Genomic DNA, 14,099 nt, shown 5'->3' on the forward strand with positions numbered 1-14,099 from the left:
TTTTCTGAGCTGCTCACCTTTTGTGTGACAAATGAGCATATCAGATTAAATAATGTCTGTCCTAAACTATGTGTGTGTGAATGTAGGGTTGCAGGAGGCTGTTAAAAATGTCCTCATGTAAACAGGCATTAAAAGAGTTTAAAAAGGCAATATCTTTTAATATCAATTTTAAATTATAAAGTTATAGGTGCTTTTATAAAAATCTGTAATTGCATATTTGTGGGATTTTTCAAGTCTTCATACAGATCTCAAGCAAATGAGACAGCAGACCATCGCTGCTATTTCGGCCTGACATTCTAGCCTCCCACCTCTTACTTCCACCATTCTCTCTTTTCCAGTTGAAGCCTGACCAATGATGGGACAGGCAGATCAAAATGACATCTGATATGGAATAAAGCCATGCCCACCAGGAGGAAATTACATACCTCCTTGTATGAAGACATTTTTAACAGCCTCCTTCCACCCCACATTCATGTATCTACTATTCAGAACTGCCAGGGGAGAGCAGCAGCTTTCCCCACCCTTGCTTCCTTCCTCTCTGCTTCCCTATGGCCTAAAAAGGGGTTTTCCTCCCTGCCTTATGGGTATTTTAATAGTGAAAATGGCCTCAGAGAAAATTACCTTCCCCAACAGAGAAAGAAGGCTCCTTGCATCTCACCACAAAGGCTAGGCAGGGCAAACTGCTGCTGTGGAAACAATGCACTCTCCTGACCTGTCTCCTCCATAGGTCCTACCCTCCTGATCAAAAAGGCTTCCAGGGAAGCTGCAGTAAGCAACGAGTAGCAGCACCCGCACTCAGTTAGCACCTCATGCAACAGCCAAATCTCCAAAGAGGAGACCACATTTCCCAGGGACACTGCCAGGATGGCATCTATTCCTGGGGCTACCTGTGCCCTCCTCAAGGCATAGCCCCTCCGCTGGCCAGACTTAACCAGGTTCCAGATTCCACCTAGCAACAGAGACAGATGGTCCCTACAAAGACACCACCTAGGAGGGAGAAGAATTCTCCAGAAACAAATCAGAACTTATAATCAAAGAAAGGGCAGTTTTCAAAGTCTGACCTCTAACCAGTGTCCCAGAAACCACTAGAGCCAAGTAAATTAGAATAGATGTGAATATGATTTAGAGAACACTTCCAGGAAAAAAAGTAGGGTGGAAGTGACTGGAGACTGCCTTCCCAAATTCCCATTTAAAATCTGTGAAAACATTTGAAAATAAAAACATGTTCTCAAGAAGCATGATGAGAATGAACATCACCCAGATTCTGGGAGGAAAGCCTCTCAGGGTCATTAGTCCATCTTTCCCTGGAGCATCCAACCTTGCTCACATAGCTCCTTTCCTGATGATGTTGTATTCCCTAATAAGTGCCTGCAAGGTCTGGGAGTCCCCAGTCCTACTCCCCACCAGAGGCACAAACAGCTGCTAGTCAGCTTTCACCGTCATACCTCTAGTAGGAGTGATTTTTTGCCTGTGTGCCCAAGTCCCTCAAGCCTTAGAAACAGTGAGTTATTGTCCAGTCATTTTAGAAATATTAGCTAAGCCATTCCATTCACCAGAAGCTTCTTATATTTGCCTGAACCTGAGTGAGTCTCTTTGAATTACTAGAGGATCTGAAAGGAAATGTACAGCTCAAGCGTAACTAATGTGGGAGATGTAGTACAATACTTGCAACTTGCCAAGTCAGATACCACAAATGTTACTATAAACATCCTTAAGGAAGAATCTGCAAGAAACTGAACCAAAGAGGAAGGGAAAATAAGAATACAAAAGACATTTAGAAAATATTAAAAATTGAAATGCCACATATTAAAACCTGTAAGACAGAGACAAAGCTGTACCCCAAGCATTGTCCCTATAAATACTTTTATTATTTACAACAAGAAGGAAAATACATGTACTAAATATTCAAATTCATATTTTAGAATACGTTATGTCCTATTGAATGTATAAGGAAGAAAATAAAAGAAGGTAGAGGGAAAAATATTATACACACACACAGACACACACACACACACATATATATATTTTTTTTTTTTGAGATAGAGTTTCACTCTTGTTGCCCAGGCTGGAGCGCAATGGCATGAACTCGGCTCTCCGCAACCTTTGCCTCTCAGGTTCAAGTGATTCTCCTGCCTCAGCCTCCCGAGTAGCTGGGATTACAGGCATGTGCCACCACGCCCGGCTAATTTTGTATTTTTAGTAGAGATGGGGTTTCTCCATGTTGATCAGGCTGGTCTCGAACTCCCAACCTCAGGTTATCTGCCTGCCTCGGCCTCCCAAAGCTCTGGGATTATAGATGGTGAGTCACGGTGCCCGGCCAAAAATATTATATTTTTAAATAGAATTTAAGGCCAGGTGCCGTGGCTCACGCCTGTAATCGCACCACTTTGGGAGGCTGAGGCAGGCAGATCACCTGAGTCCAGGAGTTCAAGACCTGGGCAACATGGCAAAACCCCGTCTCTACTAAAAATACAAAAATTAGCCAGATGTGGCAGTGCATGTCTGTAATCTCAGTCACTTGGGAGGCTGAGACACAAGAATCGCCTGAATCCAGGAGGCGAAGCTTGCAGTAAGTGGAGATTGCTCCACTGCACTCCAGCCTGGGCAAGAAAGTGAGATTCTGTCTCAAAAAATAATAATAAAATAAAAATAGAATTTAATACATAAACAGAATTTAAGATATAGTTTTAGAAAAACAGAATTTAAGACAAATAGAATTTAAGACATAGTTTTAGAAAAACTATAGAATAGTTTTAAAAATAGAATTTAAGACATACTTTAAAAAAACATAAAGATAGGCAAACCTCTGGCAAATCTAAACACAGAAAAAAGAAAACATGAACAAAATGATAAATGAGAAGAAGAATATAGCAAAATATTCAGAGAAATTTTAAAACTGAAAAATTACCAACGAAAAATGCAAAAGCGATTAATAAATGAATTCCTTCCCATTTCACTAATTCCTTATATCCCTCTCCAAAAGATTTGCAGATATAAATCGCTTTACTGGATAATTCTCTTTCTTTCTCTCAGAATGCCTCATTTCCATGCTATTAAAAACATTTCAAGCTTGGCATGGTGGCTCATGCCTGTAATCCCAGCACTTTGGGAGGCCGAGGTGGGTGGATCATCTGAGGTCGAGAGTTAGAGACCAGCCTGACCAACATGGAGAAACCCTGTCTCTACTAAAAATACAAAAGTAGCCAGGTGTGGTGGTGCATGCCTGTAATCCCAGCTACTCCGGAGGCTGAGTCAGGAGAATTGCTTGAACCCGGGAGGAGGAGGTTGCGGTGAGCCGAGATCGCACCATTGCACTCCAGCCTGAGCGACAAGAGCGAAACTCCATCTCAAAAAAAAAAAAAAAATTTTCAATACATGAGAAAGATGGGGAGCCATACGAGTCATCAAGAGAGTAAACAAATGCTGACAACAAATTTTATCAAAGATAGCACAAAATTTTATATATATATAAAATATTGATATGTATAATACTGATGTACATACATATATATACATATAGTTTTATATAACAAGGCAACTAGTTACAAGGTATAATGAAAGAAAAGACCACATTTATAATGGCAACAAAAACAGTAAAATTCACAAACAAATTTAGCAAGAATTGTGGAAGATCTGTATGAAGAAAGTTTTAAAGCAATTAGAGGAACACAAAAGAAGATTTTAACAAATAAAAAATATGTCATGTTCTCAATGAATTCCAACCTCATAAAGATGTCAGTTTCCTCCAGGTTCATTTGTAAATCCTTTCATCATGTCAATAAAACCAGCCAAGTTGACTATAAAATTTACTTGAAAAAATAAACCAACAAGAACCATAAAAATTCTCAAAAGGAACCTCTAGCACTCCTGAACATTACAATATTAGACAATCTTGATAGTTAAAAAGTGTGGTTCTGGCATATGAAAATGAAGACCAATGGAAGAGAAAAGAAAGTCCAGAAATAGATCTGAATACCTAAGTAACATTTCACATTAGAGGATAGGAGGTGGACTATTTAACAAATGGTGTTGGGACAAATGGATAGACATCTGCGATGGAAATATGAAGTCAGATCTATTTATGACACCCTACCCTTGAATGAATTCCAAATTATTCAAGGATTTAAATTTTTAAAAAAGGAAACTATAAAAGCACTATAAGAAAATATGAGAGAGTCCTTTTATAACTTAAGGCTAGAGAAAGTATTTCTAACTATAAATCAAAATCCACAGGCATAGAGGAAAGTTTGTTAAATTTAATATAGGAAAGGAAAAAAATAATAAGCAAAATTAAGAGACCATTAATGCCTGCTTCAATTGTGATGAAGACATGAAGTGGTTGGGCAAACCCTCCCACAGATAATGAGTATTAAACTGGAAAAAAATATATATAAGGACAACTATTTGAAGGCCCTGCAAGGTGAACAAAAGGAGGCAGAAACTGGGGCAGATGTTCCTCTTAAAAGAAGGTACCTGCAATGCATAAGAATTATAAAAATGTTTAACGTTTTGGTCTGAGAGTGTTTTCCAGCTTCCCCACTCCCACCCCAATACTAGCAAACAGCTGCAGTCCTGAAGATTTAAGGTGGCTGAGGATGGAATTCAGAGCTGGCAGAGCAGCTGGAAATTTAGGGAGGAAATCCTGGAAGCAAGCAAGAGAGAGCTAAGCAACAGGGGGCAGAAAACATGGAAATGACATACTTAAAGTGCTAGAAAAACAAATTGTCGAGCACTAAATCTATATACAATGAAACTCTACTTCAAAAATGAGTATGAAATAAGGACATTTTCAGATCAATATAAACTGAGAATGTGTTGCCAACAGAACTGAACCACAAGAAATATTAAAGGAAGTTGTTCAGGCTAAAAAGAAATAATACCAAAAGATAACTTGGATCTACAGGAGAAAAAAAATGTCTTTAAAAGGCATGTGCCCATTTAAAGCAAAAATGATAAACCGTATTGTTGGGTTTATTGTGTACATTAATATAAATATACGACAAAAAACAAACAGGACTAAACTGTGGCATGGTTTCTGTTTTACTTGAAGGAATTCAACATTAACTCTATTTTGCCCATTTAAAAATGCCTAATTTAATCTCTGAAGAAACCACTAAAAAATGCAAGTAAGTAAAGCTAAAAGGCCAGTAGGGGATTAAAATGAAATACTAAATATACTTGATTGATGCAAAAGGAAGCAGGAATGGGGAAATAATGGAGTAGCAAAGGAATAACAACAATGACAAAAAAAAAAGAGATAAATAGAAAACCAATAGAAAAATAGCAGAGCAAAATTCAATTATATAACTATATTAAATGTAAATGAACTTTAGTCCATCAAAAGTCTGCAACTGGATTGATAGACTGCATAAAAAGCAAAAACCAACTATATGTTGTTTACAAGATATCTGCTACAAATACAAAGACACAAAAGGGTTGAGAGTAAAAGGATGGAAAAAGATATACCATGCAAACAAAGAGCATAAGAAAGCTGGAGTAGCTATATTAATATTAGACAAAACAAATATTTAAATGAGTATTATTAGAGACAAAGAAGACATTCCATAATAATAAAAGAATGAATACATCCGGAGGATAATAATAATCATAAATATGTATGTACCTGATAATAGTGCTTCAAAATACACGAAGCCAAATTTGACAAAAAGAGAGAAAGAATAGACAAATTCAATCATAGATAGAGATTTCAAGCCTCTCTTTCAGTAATTCACAAAAACGCTAGGTAAAACTCAGTACAGGTACAAAAGATCTAAATGACACTATCAACCACCTTAACTTAACTGACCTTTTAAGGAGTATTTAAGAATGTGGCAGAATCCACATTCTTTCCAAGTGCATGTGACACACTTCCCAAGACAGACTATAAAAGATGTTTCTCTTTATTTCAAGAGATTGAAATTTTACAGAGTATATTCTCTGACCATAACTGAACTGAAGTTAGATAATAATCGGACAACCAGAAAACAGCTAGAAAAGCATAAAATATTTGGAAATATTAAAAAACACACTTCTAAATGACATACGGGACAAAGAATAAATCATGAGAAAATGTAGGGAATATTTTGAACCAAAAGGTAATGAAAACACAGTGTATTGACATCTGTGGAATGCAGCTAAAGCAGTTCTTGGACAGAAATGTATAGCTTTATACAATTGTATAAGAAGAAAAATCTAAAACCAACTATTTAAACTTCCAACTTAAGAAGCTAGAAATAGAACAGCAAATTAAAATCAAAGCAAATTGAGTGAAAAAATTAATAAAGACTTTGAAACTTTCATATGTTGCTGGTATGAATGTAAAATTATGCTATCAATTTGAAAAAGGTTTAGCAATTTCTTAGAAAGTTACATATATACTTATCACAGGGCCTAGCAATTACACACCTAGGTATTTATCCCAGAGAAACGCAAAAATATATCCACAAAAGATTTTTATACAGAAATGTTCACAGCAACTTTATTCATAATAGCCCTAAACTGACAACAACACGAATGTACAGCAATAGATAAATGGGAAAACAAAATGTGGTATATCCATTCAATGGAATCCAACTCAGCAACAAAAACAAGAAAAAATGTAGAAATATACACAACAACATAGATGCATCTCAAAGCATTATGCTAAATGAAAGAAACCAGATACAAAAATATGGTATCATACATACCATATGAAAAGTATATGAAATTCTTAAAAAAGGCAAAACAAGTCTTGAATGACAGAAATGAGATCAATGTTTGCCTGGGGTTGGGAGTGGGGGTTGGGGATAAACTGCAAAGAGGCATGAGACATTTTGGGGGGTAATTGAAATGTTCTATATATTGATTGCAGTGGTTTATATTGCATAATTAAATAGGAGTTAGAAAAAAATGGTCTCATTTATTCAATTTGCATTCAATGTGTTCCTGAAAGATTAAAGCAGCAAATATGTTAAACTAGAAAAACTGGAACTTTTGATAAGAAAATATTTATACAAATATAGAACTTCTAAGTTAAAAAACTAATTTATATATCTGAAAAGCCAATACAAATGATAAAAAATTAACATTTCAGTTATACAGAGAACTCACTCAAACTGATTAGAAAAGAAATAAAAATGATACAGAAACAAAGATGGAAACACACAATTCAGAAACGAAAACATCAAAAGAGTCTAAATCAAATATTTCATATTGTCATCCACATATGGGAACTGAAAAAGTGGATCACATGGAGGTAGAGAGTGGAATGGTGGTTACCAGAGATGGGGAAAGATTGGGCGAGAGGTAGGTAATGAAAAGAAGTTGATTAATGAGTACAAAAAACAGATAGAAGGAATAAATTCTAGTACTCAATAGCACAGTAGGGTGACTATTTAGTTAACAATAATTTATTGCATATATCAAAATAGCTAGAACAGAAGATTTGAAATGTTTCCAATACAAGGAAATAATTAATGTCCAATTGGGACTGATATCCCAATTACCCTGTGAGCGATCATTACACAGTGTATGCATGTATCAAAATATCACATGTACCCTATAAATGTGTACAATTCTTGTGTGTCAATTAAAATTTTCTTAAGTCTAACCCATCTGGAAATTAAAGAAATGCAAATATTTTAACTCCATAAATTAGAGAGGAAAAAATTTAATGCTAGCAAGAATGTGATATAATTGGTTATTACAATACACTGCTGATGGCAGAGAAAATTGATACAAACTTTTTGGAAAATATTTTGTGTATATATATTATTAAAAGCATTAAAATGTACCTTTTTATCTAGAAAATCCATTTCTAAGAGAATATCTCAAGAAAACAATAATTTAAGAATAGGGCTGGGTGCAGTGGCCCACGTCTGTAATCCCAACACTTTGCAAGGTTGAGGCAAGCAGATCACCTGAGGTAGGAGTTTGAGGCCAGCCTGGCCAATATGGTGAAATCCTGTCTCTACTAAAAATACAAAAGAATTAGCTGGGTGTGGAGGCAGGCGCCTGTAATCCCAGCTACTTGGGAGGGTGAGGCTGGAGAATCGCTTGAACCTGGGAGGCAGAGGCTGCAGTGAGCTGAGATAGCACCATTGCACTCCGGCCTGGGCAAAAGAGTGAAACCCTGTCTCAAAAAATAAAAAAAAAAATTTAAATTAAAAAAGAATAGCTTATTTTTGGCATAGTGAATTGGCATAAAAATGTTTTACAAACAAAAACAAAGAATAAATAAATACATAAATGTAGCTTTATGCAAACAAATTTTTATGACAATGTTATAATCTACCAAAATGCTACAGTGGGTAAGTACATTATGGTTTATTCACCTATAAAATATTATATAACCATCAAAATGGATACCTATAAAACTTATGTAAACACAAAGAAAACCACTTAAAATGTGAACATATGATGGCTGTTTATTACAAATTGTTAAAAAAAAAGGACAAAAATAAAATTGATTCTGCCAACATGTGTGTTAGAATTATCAGCGACTTTTTCTTTCCCTCCAGTGTAATCATTAACTGTCTTAGGTATATTTGTTTAAAAACTTAGGACAGGTGAGTGAAGGAAAAATACTTACTCTGCAATGTCAGTATTGTTGCTGTTGCTGTTTTTAGCAGGCCCTGTAGCCATGAACACGCAGTTGATGATAACAGTGCCGATTATGAACATGCTGAACAATGTGGCCAGCATCCATTAAGGCAGATATGTTGTAGGATGGCATGAACCATTAGCTATTGGGTAAGACTGGGGGTACCCCTGCTGGTCCCCTTTTCTGCAGGTGCATCTATCTTCTGACTGTGAGTATTGACTGAGAACAATTCACAACTGCCCCCTCCTGTGGAGAATTGTCCCCTGCTGAATGGCAGCCTTCTCACTTGGAGAGCTACACACCCCCTTCCACATGTCTGACTGACACAGGCCCTTGCTTCAAAGTGGGACAATTCTGTGGTGCAATTCATGCTCCAGAGTTCCTCATGGGATCAGGATGAAGCTGACTCAGCTGAGACTATATCCTTGCTTGGCTCTTTGTTTCCCCCCGTTCTGCTTCCCTTTCTCCTTCTCCAGAAAGCACTCCTCTGTTAAATCACTTAAATAAGAATGCCTATATCAGGCTCTACTTCTAGGGAACCAAACCCAAATAGTTATTCATTGCCATTCTCCTCAATATTTTACTAAATCTACCAACCCATATCTTTTTCTCATTCCCCTGTCTAAAACTTCCTAGTGTCTCCCCCAACCCTTGAATACATCAGAAATGCTTAATAATTCCTATCTGCCTTTACGCTTTAAGACTGACATTGCAAACCCTAAGTTTTAAGAGCCTGAAAAGGCATATAAATGGGTAAAATGGGCTGGTGTTCAGCCACAAGAGGGGTGCAGAGGTGATGAGACAGAGCTTACATGCCCCCTCCAAAGAGGCAGCAATTTCTTACTCTACCGATTTTTGCCAGGTATTAACAGAAATGTGAACCCACTCTTGCCAGTTTCCATCTTTCAAGAAAAGCTGGAAATCTGGAGTACTCACATTAGAAAGTGTTTTTTAAAGTTTTAAGTACTGTGTAGGTCCAACACAACACATTATCAACTCAATATGGTGCACAGGTTGCCAGCTTAGAACTCTTTACATGTCAGCTTAGATGTGCCTTCCTCTAAGAAGCCATTCTTGATGCCTCTAAAGCAGAGCAGTGCCTCTCCCTGCTACCACTTTCACACTACCCATCTCACTAAAGAAATTGCCTTCCTTTTAGTCCATGCCCTTCTGAGGCCATAGGACCCCAGAGAAGGAGATGACGTCTTGCTCACATCCAGCACAGTCCCTGCCTGAGCAGTAGGCATTCAGCCAGTATTTGTAGAAAGAATTAGTTATTTGCTTCCATTCAATAACATGAACACTGTGGGGTACGTGTGCTTTTCAAATGATCTGGACTTAGTAAAAAGTGCAATGAAAGGATATGAATGGACTGAGACTCTAATGGCTAAACTTCTGATTGAATTGAAAGGCCCAAAAATGAACAAGGCATGCTTGGCACTGAAGCGGTAGATTGTCCTCTTTTTGTTTAACACCATAAATGTCTGCAAAACAAAACAAAACAAGAAAACACACACATACACAACAGGAATTAAATGCAGTGACAAAGCAATATTTATCATGAATTCATTCAGAGAAAATTATAATGTAACTGTTGGGTTGTGGAATATTTATCCAATGGGATACTCCAGAGGAATCAGAGATGGAAAACATGGGACTTGAAAATACCAAAATTAGGAGTATAGAGTAATAACTGGGGAAAACAAAACCCTTAATATTGTACTCCATGGTATGTATCAATGGGGAAAGGGACTAGGAGAGAACTTGAAGAGACAGAAATTGAGCTTGGACATTTAGATTCAGCAGATTATTTTAAATTATTTTGATTATTAATGAAAACTTTGTAAAGAATCTTAGAATAGTAAGTGACCTAAAGGGTCCATGTTTGCTACCTCAGGTCTGAGAAGCACTGTGTGAAATAACCAGTCAATTCTAACCTTGATGATCTTCAAGAAAAAAGTCACCAAGTTTCCTGGATTTGCTCTTTCTTTACCTCTATGGACATAGGGGCAAATCTGCCCATGGTCCTTAACCAGCAGGAGAGGTGGGCATTGCCCCTACAGAAGGCATTTGGAAATGTGTGTGGGTATTTTTGGTTGTCTGCTGTAATGACTATGGGCTCTACTGGCCTTTATTGGGAAGACTCAGGGATGCCAAACAGGACAGACTTGCCAGTGGTACACTATGACCCCCCAAGGTGTCCAATGGAGTCCCGTTGAAGAACACTGAACCTCTGCCCATTTTCTCCTAGCATGACTCCCTGGGCACTGGGAATGAAGCAGCCCCTGGACAACAACCTGTCACTAACAGGCTTCCAACATCCACCTCCAGACCTCCCTCTTTCCATTTAACTGTTATCTAGCTGTCCCCATATCTGTCCCCATGGCTGTCAGTTACAAAAGCCTTCAGAAAGTAAGTCATTCATTTCTCTCCAACTCATGACTCCTTTCAGATTTGCAAAAAGTACTACTTGGCCATGTAATACAGCACGTTCTCAGGCAAGAGAAACAGACCTCGGCACCCAGGCCCAACGTCAGCACTGTGAGTGCTACCTTGGCTCAGGTGCCAGAATGTCAGCCACTGCCAATCATCAACCTTCCTTTAATGAGTTGCTGGGATTGACTGGTCTGATGGTCATCTGGCTGCAGAGAAAACTGTGCTAGGATATTTTTCTTTGCCCCCATAATAATGAAATGAGCCACAGGGTTTTTTTTTTTTAAATATGAGCCAGGAGCCCAAGACCTGCTTTGGAAATTCTGTGCCTTTCCTTTGAACAGACAGACAATTTTAGGGCAGAAACAAACCTCTCTTTGAGGTAAGTCACCCCACATTAATAAATGGTACAATATGGCTCTCCTTCTGTGCCCTTTGATTTTGACGTTTTATTGATGCCTCTTCTTACTGCTTTAAATATTTTAACTAATGGTGTATTTAACTGTATGTGCCAGGGTTTTAATGATTAAAATGATAGGTACTAGCTCCTCCTGCCTGCTTGCTGACACTTCTCTACTTCTTTCCCCTGTTGCTCTTCAAAATGGGGCTTCTAAAGAGAAGTAGCCTGTGACGATAAAAAGCACCCTTGGGTTTGCATCCTAGTTCCACCACTCAGGCTGCTTGACCTGACTTAAGCCGCTTTCCCAGCTGGGCTCTGGTTTCCTCATCTGTGAGGTAGAGTGCTAATCATGATCACACATACCTCACATGACTGCTGAGGGCACTGGTCATGTGAGATCATGGGTGTGCAGAGCTCTAAACAGATATCATGTCTTCTGATTTAAAGGGAGGACCCAGGCTGAGAAGTGGTCGTCCTAGAATTACCACTCAGGCTGGAATAGTCCTGTTCTCCCAGTACTGTCAGCTGCACACCAAACTGCTGCCTGACTCAGGGATCTCTTCTCCAGCATTGAGGCAGAAGGAGACCTCTACAGTTAACTCACCTCCAACAACTACACCTCCAAGAAGACCCTGGAATCCTGGGGCATCAGAAAAAGGAGAAATATTGGAGTGTTTTTGCTCCTTCACTTCTTTCCCCTTGCTTGTCCTTCCTACTTATACTCTGCTTTCCTCTGTACATGTGGTCCTCATTTGGCCTGACGACCCTAAGTCTGTCCCAATTGAAGGACATGCAAATCAGGCAATCTTTGTTTGAAAGATCAGTTTCTTATGGATGCCAGCCAAAGATGCTCTCAGCATCCCATATTTTCTTGGGCTTCCCCAAAGCTCCCAGCCTCCTAGGCCTCTAACCTCAGTATGGCAAGGTGGTGTTTCCAACCTCTGCTGGATCACACTGCGAAGTGATGATGGCAAAATCTTCTGAGCCTTTCCTGAAAGGGACAAGTGTGTTCACAGCCTCAGGCTCTAAAACAGTCATGTGGGAGCTAAAAGTTTACATTTCCTCACTCAGGAGCCCCTTCAAGAAACCTTTACTAGACTTTTCCTGCAAGAACTGCATCCAGGCAGATAAAATAGCAAGGCTTTCACATATTTGCATTGAGTTTACATACAATCTGCATGTGCCCACTTGGTTACCATTTTCTTAGGTTTCATTTACTGAGCTTCTACTATGCATCAAGTGTTGGTTTGAACCCTATCAGTCTCATTTAATAGCCTAGAAAGCCTATTATCCAAGAGTTTTTAAGGTACAATCTTATCACTAAAATGAGCATTTCTGGACCATGATATTAATCCTTTGTATCAGTGTAATGCATTACAGTGATAAAGTGCTTTCCCAGCATGTCTATGCTTTCAGGTAGGAACATCAGGCATTATTTCTGTTACACAGATTTTCAAAGTGAAGATTTGTAAAGTGACTTGCCCAGAGTCATAAAGCCAATCACTTGAAATGGCCTGTACTTAACTTCTGGGACTACTAGTCCAGTCCTCTTTCCAGACTTCATTTTGTGTTTTCTCTGTTTTCCTTTTATCCTTCTGTAGTCCCTCATCCTCATCTTCTCCTCTAATACACGCATTGCAGAGAAAAAATGAGGACTGAAAGGGGTTTTCAGGACTATCAAGGCAATGCCAGGGCATGACAGCAAAGAAAAGGCACAGCCTGCCTGCTATAAACTCCAAGAGTGGTGTTTGGAGAACCCATAACACCAGTTATAACTGCAAGGTTAGAACACCCCCGCCTCCTCATGAAGTACCTTGTGATTTCTGTAGAATGGGTCCAAGTCTTCCAGGGGCTTTCCTATGAGCTCACGAGGAATGTCGCCATAGAGATTGGGCAACTTCCTGGAGGCCTTTAGGTCAAGCTGAGGCCGAGGATGGGGTACTTCTCCTGTCTGGTCTTTAGACTTATCTTTCTCCTTTTGGATGGCAATCCGCTTCTCAATTGCAGCCAGAGAGTCAGAAGTGAAGGGGCGGAAATTCCGCTCATCTGGAAAGATTACTGGGTAGCATCTGTCATCCATCTTCACCTTCAGGACAGAGACAAGCCACAGATCCTCAGAAAGGCCTCAGGAGGCAGGAATAAAACAGCTTGCCCTAGGACTCCACTCTTAAAGGAGGATGTCATAAGGATCTACAAGAGCTGAGCTGAGGTCAGGGGCCTTGCGAGCTGATTGGCTGTGAAGATCAGAAGAGATGACCACCACTGTGGGTATAGCAGAAACTTTTGGCACAGACAAAACCAAAGCAGGGCATTATTCCTGGAGGACCTGGCAAGAGGTGGAAAGTTGAGTTTAGGAACAAGTGAGCAGAAGAAGCCCCATCTCTAAAACTGAAACCCAGACATTAAGCAAAACAATAAGGCTGAGCAGGCTGAACTGCTGAAGTGGCACCCGCAAGTAGCAGGCGAGTGACCACCATGGCCCAAACAAGAGGAAAAGGAATAGGGGATTGACTGGGCCATGGATATGGGTTGCAAAAGCAAAGCTGTAAGTGCATGGGTTTTTTCTCACATCCAGTCAGTAAAGTTCTTAAAATGTGATAAAATGGGAACAGAAGAGCCATAAACATAGGCATGAACTGCGACCCCGTGCCAGCTCTCTCACTTCTAGGACTCTGACCCTAAGAA

General features: G+C 39.0%; 1 protein-coding gene across 2 annotated transcripts in view; it reads right to left on the minus strand.

The window, feature by feature from the left end:
• SCN11A (sodium voltage-gated channel alpha subunit 11) overlaps positions 1 to 13,691 on the minus strand; it is a 111,146-nt gene extending 97,455 nt beyond the window's left edge. Inside the window, exons 1-3 of one of the 2 annotated variants that reach the window (XM_033212076.1) lie at positions 13,228 to 13,691; positions 9,947 to 10,065; positions 8,570 to 8,671 (exon numbers count right to left, since the gene is read on the minus strand). In XM_033212076.1, coding sequence (XP_033067967.1) covers positions 8,570 to 8,671; positions 9,947 to 10,065; positions 13,228 to 13,494 — 488 coding nt within the window. In that variant the 5' untranslated portion in view covers positions 13,495 to 13,691. The remainder of the gene's footprint in view (positions 1 to 8,569; positions 8,672 to 9,946; positions 10,066 to 13,227) is intronic. The other variant, XM_033212077.1, reaches the window with a different exon arrangement.
• Positions 13,692 to 14,099: the final 408 nt, after the last annotated feature.

Source organism: Trachypithecus francoisi, unplaced genomic scaffold (assembly GCF_009764315.1).
Source record: "Trachypithecus francoisi isolate TF-2019V2 unplaced genomic scaffold, Tfra_2.0 Lachesis_group0, whole genome shotgun sequence".
Taxonomy (NCBI): Eukaryota; Metazoa; Chordata; class Mammalia; order Primates; family Cercopithecidae; genus Trachypithecus; species Trachypithecus francoisi.